At 39.7% G+C, this 18,454-nt stretch overlaps 1 protein-coding gene across 1 annotated transcript in view; it reads right to left on the reverse strand.

Annotated features, from left to right (window-relative positions):
* The window catches only part of LOC117485720 (inactive dipeptidyl peptidase 10-like), a 430,229-nt gene that overhangs the window by 65,024 nt on the left and 346,751 nt on the right, over positions 1-18,454 (reverse strand). Inside the window, exons 4-5 of the mRNA XM_034134388.1 lie at positions 12,904-12,998; positions 12,155-12,229 (exon numbers count right to left, since the gene is read on the reverse strand). Of these exons, the coding sequence (XP_033990279.1) occupies positions 12,155-12,229; positions 12,904-12,998 (170 nt within the window). The remainder of the gene's footprint in view (positions 1-12,154; positions 12,230-12,903; positions 12,999-18,454) is intronic.

Below are 18,454 nucleotides of genomic sequence, written 5' to 3' on the forward strand. Positions count from 1 at the left end.
AGCAGAGGCATATGATTGAAATCAGTGTTCCACACAGATGCTGTGAGATGACATGTCAAGACTGAAAAGTCACAAGGATTTACTCTGACAAGAGCATTACAAGATGTCTACAAGGCTGAAAAACACCAGCCTGTTTTCAGCAGTGGCAAACAGGAATCCCAGAGATTATGAGCTTTGATCAAGCTTAATCACTCCCAGATACAGATGTAATCAGATAACTGTAATCCCACAGATAGGTGACGCTAAAGGAGCTTCCTCCATCACCTTGTAACAGGAGACTCTTCGCTCACACTATACAGATATGGTGGGCTATTTTTAAATTGAGGCATTTTCTGCCAGTTAAGCGCTTTCAATCCTTTATACTTCTAGCAAATATGGTTGAATACACTGAATGTAAATGTTTTATGTGTTTATTGTCTCGACCCCTGTTCTCAAGCTTCCTATAGCTCAGTGGGGTGTCCCATTTCATGTTCATTCAAGATTCAAAGATTCAAAGGTTTTATTGTCATAACATATACAAAAATACAGTCTGTAATGTATGAAAAACCTAGATCGCAGGTTCCTTAACAGTGCAGTTTAGAAGATATACATAATAAATATAAAAAACAACAATCAAAATATTGCAAGCTCAGGTGTTTAATAGTCTTATGGCATGTGGGATGAAACTGTCCCTGAGTCTGGTGGTTTGGTCCTGATGCTGCGGTACTGCTGTCTCATGTTTGTACATGTATTTTTTTTAACTTATGAATAATGAAATGAGATGTCAGCAGATCCATAGGACCCAGGGTCGGCTCTAGAACAAATCGAATGGGGGGGCAATCATTTACCACGGGGGGGGGGGGGCACACACTGCCGTCAACAACCAACACACAAACACCAACGCAACTTCAATTTAAAAAAACATGCTGTAAAGTCTATTGTCTTTCACACACACTGCAGGGTGTAGTGCTATTTTATAGCGCACCTATGACTTGTGCAGACATGCACGGTTGTGGCACGACCACCCAAACAGTGCATTTGAGAGCAACATTAAGAGATCTATGGATACATCTCTCAGCACCCATATGAAACAGAACTGTAAACAGATTTACTTTTTCTTTATGGATATTTTACAAATCACTCTCCTTTTAAACTGTATTCTTGTTTTACTGTCCTATAGTATTTCATACCTGTTTTTCATTTATTCTCTTATTTTTTAATAACTATAATGATCATATAAACGTGTTCCTCGCAAATACTTGTTTACATTAATGGTGACCAAACCGTCTGAGACCCACTGAGATAACTTAGACTAAAGTGAACTATCTAAACACTGAGAGAGTCCTTTAGTTCACTAAGCCTCTCAGTCTGACAGGAGAGGACTCTCCTCCACCTTGGTGTAGAAACAGCTCTTTATATCCGTAAACAGATGCTAACAACAACATTCCACGTTACCGCTCGCACACTCACAAAATGCGCTCGTGCCACACACACACAAAGCCGAGCTTGAATGAAACACAGAGACCCAGAAGTACTTGTACTGTACTGTATATCATATTATTTTCCATGGCTTTACTGTATAATCAGTATAACAGATGGACAGATCGCCACTGGGCTTTCATCTAAACACACAGCCACGTAGTGATAACAAAACAAAGGTCGGGGGTCATTGGTCAAGCAACACACCAATCAGAGAGCAGCAGTGAGCACACCTCAGGCTGTGTTTTATATTTGCATTCTTTATTTCTGATTTATTTCACACAAAAAACGTTTAGTTTTCACTTATATGATTACAAGAATAAAAAAACGGCAAAGTGGCAAGGCTTGCCCGCCCTGCGTTGGGGGGGCACAGTGACTCATTTGGGGGGGCATGGCCCGCGAATGACCCCCCATGACGCCGACCCTGATAGGACCAGCTAGTTTACATTCTGAAACGTGAACACAACGTTATACTTTGATAGCATGCGTCAGATCAAAGTGTGTGATTAGCAGGAGACTGCTCATCAAAAGCAGAGCCAGGTCCCTTTGTTGTTCCTGTTATCATTCATTACAGGTTACGATTAACTCCAAGAACAGACTTCATGGTAGATTTCATAGATCAAAGCATGGGATTACTACAAACCCACATTAAAGCCCTGTTTCAGCTCTGTAAAAAAGGAAAATATTTTAAAAGCATTCATCTACATAGAAAAAAAGCATGTTATAATTAAAAGGAGTGCATAGACCTTCCCCAAGGTTGTTTCTGAAGGGAAAAAGAATGCATGTACAGTGCATCCGGAAAGTATTCATACCCCTTCACTTTTTCCAAATGTTTGTATGTTACAGCCTTATTTCAACCAGTAGGTGTCCCTTTCTATCAGCTGTGCACCGTTATGGCGTAAATACAGCATATCTACCAATTGGATCAAATATAAAAGTCAGCCGAATTAGTGTTGATACTGCAAGGAGAGTGTGAAAAGAAATGTAAGATGTTGTTTAATTGCTTATATATTTAAGATCCACGTCAAGTTTTCAGTTTCGGCGGCAGTTCCTGTTTGTCTAGAAGTCTTGTCATCAGGGCTCTATAAATAGAGTTAACTACGGCAGATATGTCATATTTAATGCAGCCGAAACGTGTATTATAATGCCGTTATGTGATGACTTTCAAAGAGAAAAGCAAGCACACTCGGAATAATGTATTATTTAATTTTTTTATACAGTCTATGGTTGCTACAGAGGATTGTGGGTAATGTCATGTCTTCGGCCATCCAAAACTCATAGAAAACGACTTGTTTCTCAGAATTGAAGGGGAAAACGTGACAAAAGCTTTGTACACACACTAAAACCTAATGTCGTTTAATTAACAAGGATAATCTGGTGTTTTTGAGTTGATGAGTAGTGGAGATATCACTGTCAAATCAATCGACAGTAAGGGGAATACTTACTTCCGGGTGTACAATTCTCCGTTATCCAATGGGAATGGACGCTCACATTGCCTTTAACAGCCGCCGACACAAACGAATGCCGTGCTTCCCTAAGCGTCAAATCCCGACGCCGATGGGAATACATTGCAATCAGTTGAAAGCTCTTTGCGTCCCTTTATGAAGCTGAAGGAGCCTCGGCGCGTCACAACTGGACGCCACGGGACCCTGACCAAGCGTCGCTCCTGGACGCTTAGGGAGTGAGAGTGTGTTGTACGAACATAGCTACAGAGTAGTTATGCCGATGAAAATCTTAGGTCACAGGCTTCTCCAACAGTGCAACACAATAACACAGATAAACAGAAAAATATAGTTCAAGTAAATACAAAAAGAAAAATAGTTTAAAAAAGTGAAATAGTGGAATAGTGCAATAAGAGTCTATATGCAAGTTAAAGGTAGGGTAGGTAAGTTTGAGAAACCGGCTCGAGATCGCTAGAATTTGAAAATACACAACCGGAGAAAATCTGCCACTTCCTTACAGAGCCCCTCCTCCAACACACACAAACGCGCACATGACCAATGAGGGCACGAGATAAGTTTGTGCACAGATGGAAGGCTGACAGGCAGGTAGGCCATCCAGTTATTTTAGCCGGGCCGGCTAAAATGATTGGTCGTGCTTTTTACAGTATTACGGCTTCCACAGATGACATGTTTTTATGGATTTTTTGTCAAAGCACTTAAGATATTCATTGCTATCGGGATGTTAAGAGCATTCCATGGAATAATTCGTTCCGGGTAAGGGATTACATCATCCCGTACCCGGAAGAATCAAATGGACAATGACGTATCTCCAACGAGGCGTTTTGGGGAGGTATTTTCTGTGTTAGAGCTTTACTCGCTACAGGGTGTACTTTGAGGGTTTTGACTCTGCAGACCGTTTTCATGCATAAAAACCTTCATAACACACAAGGGGACGGGTAATAACCGGAAAAGCATGACACCTCTCCTTTAAGATTCACCGATTCGCATCGGTGCACCGGCATAAACGTTCAAAATGCGAGTGCACCGGTTGCACATCGGCTACAGTTTGGGTTGAACTCGCGATGCATCTATTGTAGCGTCTTTGCATCGGTAAAAAAAACGATTCATTCATATAATATCCTCTCATCCACTTTTGTCAGCACTCAGCAGAGACGATCTTTGATCTTTGCTTCGCCACTGCGGAGGCCGAGAGCCGCGTCACAGTTATCAACAAACATGGAAGTCGAGGAGAAAGAGATACACTGTGCACCGAAAAATCAAACGTTTGGCAACACTTCGGATTTTTCAAGAAAGACGGACAACTTGACAAATCGCAAGCAAATTGTAAACGATGCCGTGCCGCTTTAAAGTACACAAGTAGTACGAGCAGTGGTGGCGCCAGGGTATGGCTGGGGTAGGCTACAGCCATACCAAGAAATGGCTTAGCCCCACCTTAGCCCCACCTTAGCCCCACCATGAAAAATGATGTTAAAGTAAGCAAAATAAAGTCTGCCAACTCGCGCGGAGTAAATTGCACAGACAGCAGTTAGTAAGATTGATTTCAGTAGCCACTTGTCTGGAAATACCGAAGACTAGAAACTGTTTTGAAAACTTTTGTCACGTAGTGATCGTCTTCTAAATAAAACATCTTTGATAATGTCTTCTGGCCAATCAGAATCACGATAACGGTGTGGTGTTGTTGCAGGAAGTCCCGACGGAGAATACTTTTGCGGTAGTACATCTCTATACATCGATACAACATTACGTGTTGATAGAAATCAACACGTAATGAAATAAGACCCCACGGTTTGATGATTGATAAGTGTGTGGGCTGTCTTTCATTTTGACACACAGAACAATGGAGGCTATCCACCCTTATCCACAATGTAAAGTCATTCACACAGCCTCTTCCCTCTTCTCTCTGTGAGGAGCAGCAGGTTCAGCTTTCAGAACAAAGTAACAAAAAACTAAAATGGCATTCATTTTTTTAAATGTGTAGTAATAGATTTATTTATTTATTATTAGAATGTGTATTTTATGTTAGTATTTCAAAACATCTCCTGGGGGAGAATCCCCCAGACCGCCCTGCAGGGGTTGGGTTTTCAGCATGTCAACTCTTTCACCTGTGGGGAAATTGCAGGATTGGCTCCAGGTCGTCCTTTTTATTCACTACAAGACAAATGTGCCTTTTTATTTCATACAGTTCAATTTGGATTGAGACAGGGAAATAATCTAAACCTCACCCGTGGCGTTTCACTGTCAAGGGGGGCGATATAGCGTGTATGTAATTACATTGCAAATACTGACTTGAGCCCCACCACTGTATGGGTTAGCCCTACCATAGATTACCCAACAAAAATGCTCTGGAGCCGCTACTGAGTACGAGGAACTTAGCGACGCACACAAAGAGGGAACATGGGGTCTGCGGCTGAAAATAAAAACCTGAAAGTTAGACATATGAGTTCAATCACTCAGTGAGGTGTTCTGTCAGAGAGAGTGGTGTTTAGTTTACAACAGACTGTGACTGCCAATCATAGTTTAAATGTCTTCCTTACAATTGTAAGCAGTTATGAAATACCTGTTTGTGAAAGGTTATTTTCTTTATTGTTCCTATAGAAACCACTGCTTTCTGCTCACTGGTGAGTTAGCCTATGAGTGTTAAGCACATCAGTCAGCAGCTGTATGTGCATTGCACTATGGTAGTTGTTATTTGCACATTGTTAATCATGGGCAATGCATCCTTAAATTGTTTAACTGTGAGGTGTTATAAAATTGAACTGTACTCTGGAGACAGAGAACACTACTACACTTGTGAAAAGGCCAGTTTGTGAAAGGTCCAAGTGTTTGTTTTTTAAGTTAAAAAAGAAACAGCATGATGGGATATGCAGTACTAGTAGAGAGAACCAAATATGTAAAGCACTTTTTTGTTAATGTATGATTTGCTGCATATAAGGAATAAAACAAAATCCTGTGTCGTACCATATTGAATTGTATCATTATTTAGCATTGTGTTGAATCACATCGTATCGTCCCGTATCGCATAATGTTGAATCAAATCGTATCGAACTGTATCGCAACAGGGGTGAATCGTATCGTATCGCATCGCCTGGTGTTTCAAATGTATCGTTAATGTATCGTATCGTTGGCAACGTATCGAGATGCGCATCGCATCGGCCTCAGTGATGGAGATGCACATCCCTATTATGTACACATCCAGCAGTTACAGAGCAACATTATTTTTCATTAAGTTGTGTGTCAGTGTGTGTGTGTGTCCACCTAATGAAAGTAAGTCCATTATTCACTCTCTTTTAGCTCTCTTTTGTACCAACTCCTGAGGGACATATCTGGCTCTTTTCTGTTAAACACTCCCCGTGCTCACCAGCTTCTCTCTAACTGTGAGCCTGCTGTTCGTGATGAGCAGGGGCTCTACAGCCTTTAACAGCTAGAGTAATTCACTAAAAACTGCTGCCCACTGCTGAATATGAATCTATTCTTATGTAACAAGACATAAAACTATAAGTGTTAATTGTGTCTAAATAACTCTATTGCTGGTGAAGCTGTATCACCAGCAAGACAATGCTGGTAGACCAGCAAGACAACACACACACACACACACACACACGCGCCCTGGCGACCGGACATCTTCTTCATAAAACGAATAATATGGCGTAATAACCGGGCAGTTGGATGTGTCTAACCATAAGAAACGTGTGAATCTTCAGGCAGAACAGATGAAAACACCTGTTCAAAGTTCCAGTTTGGGACCATGCACATGGAACCATGCCTGTCTGGGACTATGTGTTCTCAGCCTTGGAGGAACTTGACATGTTTTGGGATGTGTCTGAACCTCTCTTTAGTGGTTCATTAATAAAACAGACATTTCAACGTGAGCCTACTTTGTTCATGTGCTGTTGAGGTTAATTTCAGTAGTTGTGTGCTATAATGTATTTACAAAGTGTGAAGAGGAGGCAACTTTAGAATAGGGAACCTGTTCAGGTCAATTAGAGTCAACCTACTAGCTTATTGGTTATGAACAAGACTTCACTTTAGAATAGGGAACATGTTCTTAGATATAAATACCTCATTTTGAATTATTGAGACTTAATTAACACTTATTGTTTCATGTCTTGTTACATAAGAATAGATCATATTTGTTAAGTGTTATTATGGGAGAATTACTATTCTTGTGGTACTACTGCCTTATTAGGCCCATATTGAGCAGAGCATATTGAGACCAAAACTCATGTACAACAACTTCCTTACTTGCAATACATAAGCACTAATTAGAGGGTTATTGAGGAAAAACTCTCAACTAATGGCTTATTACTTGTAGAATATGGTCATGTAGAATAAGGCATTAATAAGTGTTTTATAATGACTAATAAAGAGCCAATATACTGCTAATATGCATGTTAATTAACAACTAGTTGATGGTTAATTTGTGTACCTTAATATAAAGTGTTACCAAAGATACATATTTACATGATGTAGCTTGATGTTGCTTTGAGTATTAGATGGCAGAAAATGAAGTTATTTGTTTTTGAGCCCTTGATTCACTCTCCATGCCTCCTGTTGATTTCTGACGTGACAACTATGTGTACAGCTCTTACACTTTAAACCTGATGCAGCATATTTAAATTATATAGTCAAGAACTGGAGTGATGTGTGACACTGTTTCATAATGAAGCTCACGTGGAAAATGAAAATAAGAAAATGAAAACAAATCGAAGTGAAATTCATTTTTGTGATTAATTATCCGGAATAAAAAACAAAAGACCAATCATGATTCTATCAGCTGCAATACATCAGTGATGTTAAACAGACTTCAGCAAATTAGAACCATGCATATATAATTCAAAGTGGTAACGGTTTGTTGGAATTATAATGCGTTTCACATGCAAGTAAACATCATATTGATAAATGATGAGGAAGAGATCATGACAAAAAAACACAATGGTGTCCTTGCTAAGATTTTATGGCTCAACAATTGTGGATATACCAAATATAAGATCTGCAGGATTAGTTGTTGTAGCGCGCTGACTTATTATTATCTCTCCATAATCTGAGCTGCTTTCCTTTTAAATTCTGTAAACACAATCAACTGATGAAGGCTCACGTTTTTCTTCTTTTCCTATATTTATGTTTTCTTTTAGACAACAACTGCCCCTAAGCAGAACAGTGTTTTTATTTACCTTTGATTAGATGGCAGTTGAAGCACAAGGCTTATTATTTCTGCTGACAACCAACAATTTTGTGGTGACAAATCTGGAACATTGTGCAATGTTATTTCTTCATAACTTGTCATAAACAACCCGTTCTGTAATATCTGAAGCAAAACAAACTATTTATTTTTTAAAAGTGAAAAACATATTCTCACATTAAACTCACACACTGTCACATCTCTAGCAAGGCGCTGAAATAGGGCATAATGTGATGATGACGGTTTTCTTTATTCAGTGCACCGGAGATGAACCTATTCGAAAGTCATTTATTTTCCCAGAATAACGGCTGTTATTACTCTTCATCACCCAGGTGTCAAGCTCAAGGTTGTTGCTTTGTCTCACACTGTGAAGCCAGGTGGACAACAAGGATATATTAAACCATACAGGAACAGTGCGATTTCACTGTGCGGTGAAAGTGATAAAAGACAGAGCTTTGTATGTCTTTTAGTTCAAGTCCAACTTAAGTGTTGGGCGTTCGGCACATGACATATCAGTTAAGTCTTCGCAACCCTATTCATTTGCCTGGAAATAAAAATACAAGCATGCCAAATAAGAGAAAAGAGTTTGCGCAGATGTCCACCAACGCTGTTAGGCCCAGTGCCAAACTGGACCCTCCCCACTCCCCCTCCCTGATGGAGTGAACTCCGTCTGTAGTCACACTCACAGCTGAATGAGGCTCCCTTCTTTCAGATGGGGGGTGTACATACAGCGGCAAGCTTTGGAACTCCCTTCTCTCTGGTAGAAACAGGTAATGCAGGCTGCTAACCCTTACCCTTTATTGTTGTTTTATTTTTAAATTGCACTGTTGAGGTACCTGGGAAGTATTTAATACATTACATAACTACACCATAGTTATATGTCATGACAATAAACCTTTGAATCTTTGAATCTTGTGTGACGGTATTTTATGTACAGTTGTACGCAGTTTACTAGTTATGTTTGCAGGAACTGTTTGTACACAGCGTGTTTGATGACAGACACAAACAGCGTTGAGTCGGACAGGAAGTGGTGGTGATAACACACTCCCCCTCGCTCCACACTTGTTGGATTGGAACAGCACTTAATGACCCTTGAATCAGTGTGTAGGGTGTAGGGGGCGGTCTGGAATTGGGCCTTTCTATCAGTGAAAATAGTGTGTGCACTGTGATTCAGATCTGCTCCAACATTTAATGGGCTCTTCCTTGGATAATGCTGCATCCCCTGCCCCCCCACCAATTTACATGAGGATCGAGCCAGGACTTTTTAAGACCAGACCACCCTACTTAATTACAATACTTGAGTTAATATACTGAGTTACTTTCAACCGTTGAGTATGACTTCATAAGCCTGTGAAGTTATTGTAATTTTGTAAATGTTTAAGTCACTCACTGATGCTAACAGTAATGGAAACATGTGTGGAAACCGGATTAGAACTAGGCCAATGGCACTACTTTAGTCTTCCTTCAACTTCATATTGTGCTAAATATAAACTGGGTGTATGGCTATTACTCCAATTTGTGAGTCCAACGCTTTACTGCAAACTATGCAAATCAGTTCTGATTAATCGCCTTGTCACTAATCCTCTCAGTTCATCCATTTCAGAGTGGAGGGTCCAATTTGCATATCCCCTTTTGCATCTCTTCTCTTTCTTGTAGAAAGCTGGTAATTATAGATGGAGCTTGACCCGCTGCTCTATTAGTGAATGAATGTGACGTGAGGCGCACAAAAGAACCCCCTGACCCCCGCTCTCATCAAAGTGTATCTACAGTATTCAGTATTAGTTTGTGAAGCTCTACTATTAAAATCTTTCTCAGCTTGGTTTGTCTTAATCATTAAGTGTTCTTTCCTGACAATTACAAGGAAATATCTCAAACCGGACACCCCAACTATAAACAACTTGCACGACATAATACACAAAATATTTATAGTGGAAAGAATAACTTTTTCCCAGAACCTTCAGGAAAAACAAGGAAGAAACTTGAAAACTGTGGAAGCGATATATTTGACAGTGAAGACCATCTCTTGCTTGCTTGTGCTTGTGTATATTCCCTGCATTTTGTGTGTGTAGTTTTCCTTAACACAGAACACAACCCATGTCTACTCCTTTATTTTTCCTCATCGTATCGTTTACATTTTGGATTCATTTTACTTATTTATTGTACGTTGGTTTGTTCGCTATTTTTGGGTCACTACAAAAGATTGAACTGTTAAATGAGCAAAATGCTATACACATACTATATAACCCCAACTAAAGAATAATAAAACAGTTATGTTATTTCCTAAAACCAGGTCAGATCCACATTGTGAGTGTCAGTCGGGCTGCTTTATATCACCTCTCCACATCTTAAGGTCTACTTGGTGTCAAACATCATACCTTGTCCTGTACATATCTGTAAGGGAATGTTTTGGAACAGTAAAACCTGGTTAGATAGAGTTTAAGGCTGACACCAGATGTCATTTCTAAGACTTTGATAGATAAGAGTTTTTAAAGGTAAGTTTAATATGTTTACACTCCAACCAGTGCCAAATTGTAGTATGGCATTTTCAAAATAAAAGCATACTTGAATCCAGTGAATTCAAGAATCGATTAATGTAAAAGTCTGAATTCAACTGAATGTGCGGACATCATCGGACAATCCAACTAATTAGTCATGTTGTTTACCTTTCCTTTTTGAGAGTAACATCATGTTAAACTGTCATCTGACCCTAACAACAGTGACGGACTCATCCATCCGGTTATAGACATCTTCAGTGGACTCTGACGCAGAGGTTGCTAAGAGAGTTAATATTTGTGTCGCTCGACTAACAGTCTGTGTAGCTGTACACTGCGATGACATCACTACTGTAAAGCTTGCTCTGATTGGTTCAGCTGTTTTTCACCAGGTTACAAAGAGCACACTATATCTATTTACATCCAGAGGGCAGGCTGACTCAGAGGCCTGGAGCCAGGCAGCTGACACATTACTGATGCTTTGTACAACATCTGTTACCTCGACATGCTAATAGAACGTATGACTACAAATGTATTAATATTTTAGTTTGGAAGATGTTTCCCAGCTGGTGATATCATTACATTATAAAACAAATTGCCAGTAGAATATATAGGCAAAATGCAAATGTGGAAATAAGCTAGGGATAATTACCTATTATTATAGGCCAGCCAGGGATGAACTGGGAACTAAATCAGACTGCTTCAAATGTATCTTTGCTTTGACAAAAAAATACATTTTGGATATTTTATTTCACCTCTCCTGTCTCTTCCTGTAAAATATTGAAATGTTTCAGAACCATCTTGGACTCAAGTTTGTGTACAAATCTATCATATTGACCGGAGGTATGTCAGAGCAGTGTTATAAGATGTGGTGCGTTGGAAATCAGTTGATAAAAACGTTTCCAAAGAATGAAGTTGACAGCTATTCATTTCTCCCTTGTTCTCATAAACAGAGCTGAGCAAGTGTGGGTGGAAACTCTGCAGCTTGATCTCTTTCTGTGCTCCATATCACCCTGTAGTCCAGATATATAACCACCATGGTTCCACAGTGTAATGAATATTACACTTACTAGAAACCTGTTCTGTGTAGATGTACATTTGAAGGAAACACTTTCAATTTTGAAATAAACGAGACATGGCATACCAGTGAGAAAGAGCTTGTAGCAATGTTATAAAATGAGCTCTACTGGTAAGGGAAATGAAGTGTGTGTACCCCAAACAAAAGCATAAAAACAAACATATGAGAGATGACTGCAGAGGAAACAGGCAAAGCTGTACTCACAACAAACTATGTCAATACATAATTTAACATGTAGTTTGAATCAGAAAGGAAAGGTAGCAGCCACTCATACTACGCTGCATAACAACTGTGTCTAAAGCCAACAGAAAGGAAACCACATGAAACCTGAAGAGAATCCCCCTGAATATATTCATGGTCGAATGAGAGAGTACACATCTGATACATATTCCATTTACTGTACGCAGCAGGAGGGGAGACACTCTATGACATGTATAAAATGACAAATGTTGTCTTTTCTTATTCCTGGCTATTAGAAACGTACCTGTTTCACATCATAGGCGAAGAGCACATATTTCAGATCAGGGGAGACGGAGTACTTTGCCACATTGAAATTAATCTAGTGGAAAATAGAGAAAAAGAAAACAGAGACTTACTGTGTGCAATGTCAATCACCGTTGAGACTAACACATCATCACTATTAGGATACGGTCAAATACTCAATACAATACAAACACATTCAAACACACCTACTGTAGTCATAGGTGCACACACTAAACATGACTTAACAGTTACATTTGAGCTTGACATTTGTATGATATCACTCAAATGCATTGTTTTGTTAAAGACAGTTTTTGTTTTCATCCTAACATCAACATGGTTGTAAGCTGCGGTTCCCCTCCTTCCCAAACAGAGCAACAGAATAGTGCTGCTTTAAACAGAGGCTCAATCAGTCCATACAGAAATACAAATTGGACCGTACCATCATTGTTTAGGAGTTTAGTGGTCAGAGATTAGTAGCATATGGTGACTCCTTTGATTCATTGAGTTAGAATATTTAAAAAATAACTTATTTACAAATACGTTTATTAATGTACTAATGTAACTTTGGAGTTAACGTCCATTTCATTTGTTTTATTCACCTTTGTTTCTCTCTTATTAAAAGCACTTAAACTTGTTTGCACCTCAAGTCATCCTATTTTTCTTTCAACCACACTTTTGGTAACAATCATGATTTTATATTGTGATAAAACCTCATAATGTAAGATAGAATATACAAACTAATCTACTTACAAATGTGGTGTTTGTCAGGACAATCTCAGATTCGTTCGTCAGGATGTTGAACTTGATGACGTGGCCATCACTGTTTCTGTAGATGACTTCTGAGTCTGTGAATAGAAACAAAGGGAACATAGAAAAACAACTTTTAAAATTGAATTTTGAAAGCTGTCCTTAGAAAGACAAAACCCCAAAGCCTGCAGCAGCCGAGTCTTTTAGAAGTGAAGACGCCACCGAACAAATGCTGTCTGAGCCTCATCGTTCCCTCAAATGAAATAACAGTCACAACACAGCTGACAGCCAAACATGCTCTACTTTGTGCAACTAACTGATTAACTGTGAGAATCAAAAGTGAGATTTCACTGCCAGACAAACACAAAGGGAAGGCCAGCGCTTTTATCTTCTAGGTAACACAGCGTGTTGATGTGAGGAGCTGTGTGGCGCCGCCAGGAGAAACATCTTGTGTTCTGAGCCGCATTGATTGAACTAGGCGGCTTTGTTTGTTTTGAGTCACAGCCAAACGTTCAGAAATGTAGCCTTAAATGTCACAGTATGGGGGATTGTCACCAACACAATGGCATGAAAAAACTCTGAACCTTAAAGCATGCAGAAGTACAAATACATGGGATCAAACAATTAATAAGCAAATGTGTCTTTCTCGTACTTATTAACTTTATTAATGCTCAATATGCTAAAACACAGATGAAAATGATCCATCAGTTTATCTTTTTTTAGGTTATTTGACATTTAAATGATTCATCTGATGACACTGTGGCCATGGACATTGGAGGCAGTTGAATTACCAACAACTGACAGTATTGTTTAGAGCACGAGGCACGAAGCTCTCCAGTTCAGCAGCTCCTTTCATTAACGCCCAGAAACGAGGGAATACGTATGGTAACCCTTGTTATATCTCTCACAGGCTCTGCCCTCTACTGGACTCTATGGGTACTACCCCTTGATCATATCATGCAAGCATTCATCCACTGAGACTTATATAACCGTAGCCGGCCCCGGGGCGGGCCTACCTGAATGCACGCGCATCCCACCGTATAAAAGGAGGCCTCGCCTCGTGACTGTCATCCAGCACATCTCTTCAGCAAGCAGCATAGGACAGACAGGGCCCCCGAGTAGAGGGCTTCGCCTGTGCTTATATAACAAGGGTTACCATACGTAACCCCTCGTTATATCTCTCACAGGCTGAGATGTATACACGCTCTGTCGTCCAACAACAACAACACTGTTCCATCTCACTGTCTCTGACCGGCTTTCTGGTTAGCAGCCGCTGCGCCTCACTCACCTCTCCCTCGGTCGTAACCGTGGAGAAGTCGGGGCTGCGGCTGACAGAGCACACTCTGACGCGCTTACCTCGCGAAAGTGTGCTCGGAAAACAGCACTCAGTTGTTCTCTTGCTTGCTTTAGAGAAAAGGATGACAGTCAGGAGGCGAGGCCTCCTTTTATACGGTGGGATGCACGTGCATTCAGGTAGGCCCGCCCCGGGGCCGGCTACGGTTATAGAAGTCTCAGTGGATGAATGCTTGCATGATATGATCAAGGGGTAGTACCCATAGAGTCCAGTAGAGGGCGGAGCCTGTGAGAGATATAACACACAATAATTAAGTGTCCCCTTATTGCCCTTTCACATGTTAGCATCATTCATCAGATTGGAAAATGTGCATTCACTTAATGGAAAATACTTTTATTCCCAATGCGATATTCATAATGATAAAAACATGGTCCATTTTTGGAATGCAGCTTCGCACACCTTTCCTTGTTTACTTATGTTTGTGCTTTAATGTAACTTTCTGTGAGTCTACATGGCTGTAATTTGTTATGTTGTTTGGAGACCAACAAAGACACCTTTCTGTTATTACGTGACGGACAACGTTGTTTGAATATTGTATGAAAGAGCCTTTTTTTCTCAGATTTGTAGATAAGTGAACAGACACACTACAGGAGAGGGAACACCCAAATAGGCATAATAGGGTTTCTTAATATATATATACGTTTATAAATGTCCACTTCTTCTAGAATTATGTTTATGACCGGATGATGATATTTTGGTGCAAAGAAACAAAGAAGCATGTTATGTTATTATTTCTTTCTTTGCCCTTCTGAGTAATGAATATCATCGCATCAGACAGGCAGAGTGTATGCATGTATTGTCGAGGGAGCACAGGCCAAAGGTTGCTCCAAATGAGGATTCTCAAAGACTGTGCCAAATGAGAATAGCTGGTCACTTCTTATAGCTAAACTTGGCACGGCACACAGACTCTACAGTTTGAGGGAACATTCAAAGACCCCGAGCAGTGATTCTGCATAGAGAGCTGATCCTCTTAGATCTTAGTGAAGTCAACAACACTAAAAGAGTGACAAAAAGATGTCCATCCTTATAAATCCAATATTCCTAAGGGTCACCTGGGACCCAATCACACTTGACATTTGGGGCGAGGCGGGGTACACTCCTGACAGACACCTGTCACTCACAGGGCACATAGACACACAACCATGGATGCTCCTAATCACACCTATAGGCGATTAACAGTGGCCAGTTTAGCTAACCTGGATGTGTTTGGACTGTGGTACCATGCTGTACCGATGCATCACTGTAATTACAAGTTCATACCTGGCTGGGCACGTTTTTAAAATATAATGGCACTTGGTGAGCAGACCTGCTCCATAATTCAATAGGTTCTTCCTTAGACCATGCTTCACTCTGCCACCAAGTTTCATGAAAATCTGAAGAGCAGAATGTCTGAAATCCTCCCAAAAAACATCAACAAACCAAACCGTAACGTAACTGCTTTGAAGGAGGTACATGATAAACGACAGGGCCATTTATTTCCTTTGGTTTATTCATAAGCCATCATGTTGATAGAGATGGGAGTTGGGAATAATGGGGCAAAACCTGTTCTCATTATTCACTAACCCTAACCCTAACCCAACCCTTATCCAATGCCACTGGGCCTCATGTAGTAATGAAAACGTTTAGGAGTGAACTTAGATGTTTAATCCCCAGCAGCTGCAGGCAGTGATGGCGCTCTGCACCCACAGGAAAACATTTCCAATGCAACACATTATGTTCCACCAAGTTTCCCCTGCTGCATTACCACCTTTAAAGTGGACCTATCATGCTATATTTGAACAATATAGTGTAGGACCATACCTATATAAGGCATATTTATACTTTTTTTTTTTCAAAATACCAAACAGATCATGCATTTTAGCCATGCCTCATTTCGCTCTATTTGACATTTTTTAGATCTGTTTTAGCAAGGGCAGATTCAACAGCACCACCTACAGGCCTGGCATATGTACTACAGCGTCTCCAGCGCTTTCGAACGGCAATGGCCGTGGCTGTCTCCTCCTGATTGGTGGAGTTGGCCCAATAGCCGTAGCGCCACCGTCCTGACGTCAGCACAGTGTTCAAATCTGGATCAGTTTTTATCAGATCCGTTGCAGCCCCTTTTTTAGAGATTTGGGTATGGAGGAAAATAGAGAGGGTTGTGTTTTCTGACACTTGGTGAGTTCCCTGGAACACCGGGGACACATATTCATGTATAAAAGACGTACACAAGTGCATTTTGCATGATAGGTCCCCTTTAACTTATATATATTTAAAAAAAAGTTAACCAGTGATATATTAAAAAAGGGGGGAAAAAACTCCCCTAAAATGGCTGTCCTGCAGTGTTTGTTAAGTTCTTTCTTCTTATGTCTGCCTGAACAGAAGGCTTCCACTCGAGGGGCGCCTGGACCGGAGGATTTGAAGGTTTGAATCCTTTGTACTGTTTATAACACAAAGGACAATAACACATTTAAGCCAGCACAGCCGTCATTAACATTGTCATGCCTAAAATGTAAATAAATCATTTCAGAAATGATCAGTAATCATATTTAAAAGTTATCTCTAATATATTTAAGAAATCATTTATATTTATATCTTTATCTTTTATCTATAGCTTATCTATAGTTTATCTATGCTTTATCTATAGAGCTTTAATGTATGTGCTGTGTTGCAATAGCTTAAAATATCCCATTTATGATGAAATAAACCACCCTCCAAACCTATGTGTCTTGATGAGGTCATTCCCGAAGTATTTAAATATTTGTCCTGTTAAGCCCAGTGGTGTTAAGCTCCAAATCAGTGCATGCCTTTGAGGGAGGAAAGAATATTTGGAGCTGATAAAAAGGAAGCGGTTCCTGTGATCTTTAATACATGAGCAAAGGTCTCCGCACTGCGCTGCACTTGTCTCCTTAAATAATGAAATGTTCGTAGCTGAAAAAGAACAAGCTAAGACTCTTATGTATAAGTAATGTCCTACGTCTGTAACCCGATGAATAATTAAATGCTGTGGCTTTATTCTGCCACGCTTAACTCTGCAGTTTAACATGCTGGATTTAGTAATGATCGCTGTACACGGCACATGCCACTACTGCAGCTTAGGGTCTCTTATTTGAAAACCCCTAAAAACTGCCAGCGTGTTTGAAGGCCGTGATTTTATTTCTACATTGCTAATATGACATCATTAAAAAGCACAGAAACTGAAAAAACTGCTAAAACTGAAAACGACTTATTTCAACTGAAATGTACACAGGTCCTTGAACAATTCATGTGTGACCAATGCCTCTCTCTCAAAAATAAACATGTGCACTAAACAGATCCTATCAAATATTCCGTTGAACCATGACTGAACTGCAAGTCTGCTTACAGAGAGAATAAGTTGCAAGAAAAGGTTGTGAAAATGTAAAAATAATATGTTTTAATAGCGGTTAGACTTGTTTGGAACACAGTGAAGAAACCTTTTTTTCTTTCAGTTCTCTCAGTTGAGTTGTATTGCAGTGAGAATGGGGGCTACAATGAGTCAAATGTGACAGGAACAGAAAGCGCTGTGAAACTGCTGGAGGTTGAGAGGGGGAGGAAACTCTCCTGATGCACTGAGAGGATCCTCACAGCAACATTTAATAAAAGCTGTCATTATGTTATCTTCATTCAGGTTGGTAAGAAATATGATATGAGAAAAAAGTGTTTGTGGAAGAGGCAGGAATTAGTCATGACCTCCTCTCAATACTCAGCGTGTGTGAAGTGTCCTTGTATAGAGATACATAACAACGTTATATGCAGAGCACGGATTTAGCCTCAGCAGAAATATAAAAGAAAATATTCATTCTCAAAGGAATAAAAATATTTTAAATAAATCATGTCTGTTAACTTTATGTCCATGGACAAATAGAGGTATATTGAGCCTATGATGAAAGCAAGGCAATACTCACTGAAAAAACTGAAACATTGAATTTCATTAAATGTATTGTCAACAAAGGTTATTAAAAAGCAAAGATATTAAGTTGAACCTAATACTTCTTTTGTATTTAAACTTAATAATATTGCTCTCAACTAACCTAATACATTTATGTACATTTTTTGACATAATACATTAAATTAAAGTCAATGGTTCAGTTTTTCAGTCTTTATATATTTGTTGTATTACAAATTAGAAGTCTTTGGTCACATTCCTTGAAAAGATTCCACTAAACTAAACTGAACATTTCAGGAGCAGCCAACGTGAGA

Source organism: Trematomus bernacchii, unplaced genomic scaffold (assembly GCF_902827165.1).
Source record: "Trematomus bernacchii unplaced genomic scaffold, fTreBer1.1, whole genome shotgun sequence".
Taxonomy (NCBI): domain Eukaryota; kingdom Metazoa; phylum Chordata; class Actinopteri; order Perciformes; family Nototheniidae; genus Trematomus; species Trematomus bernacchii.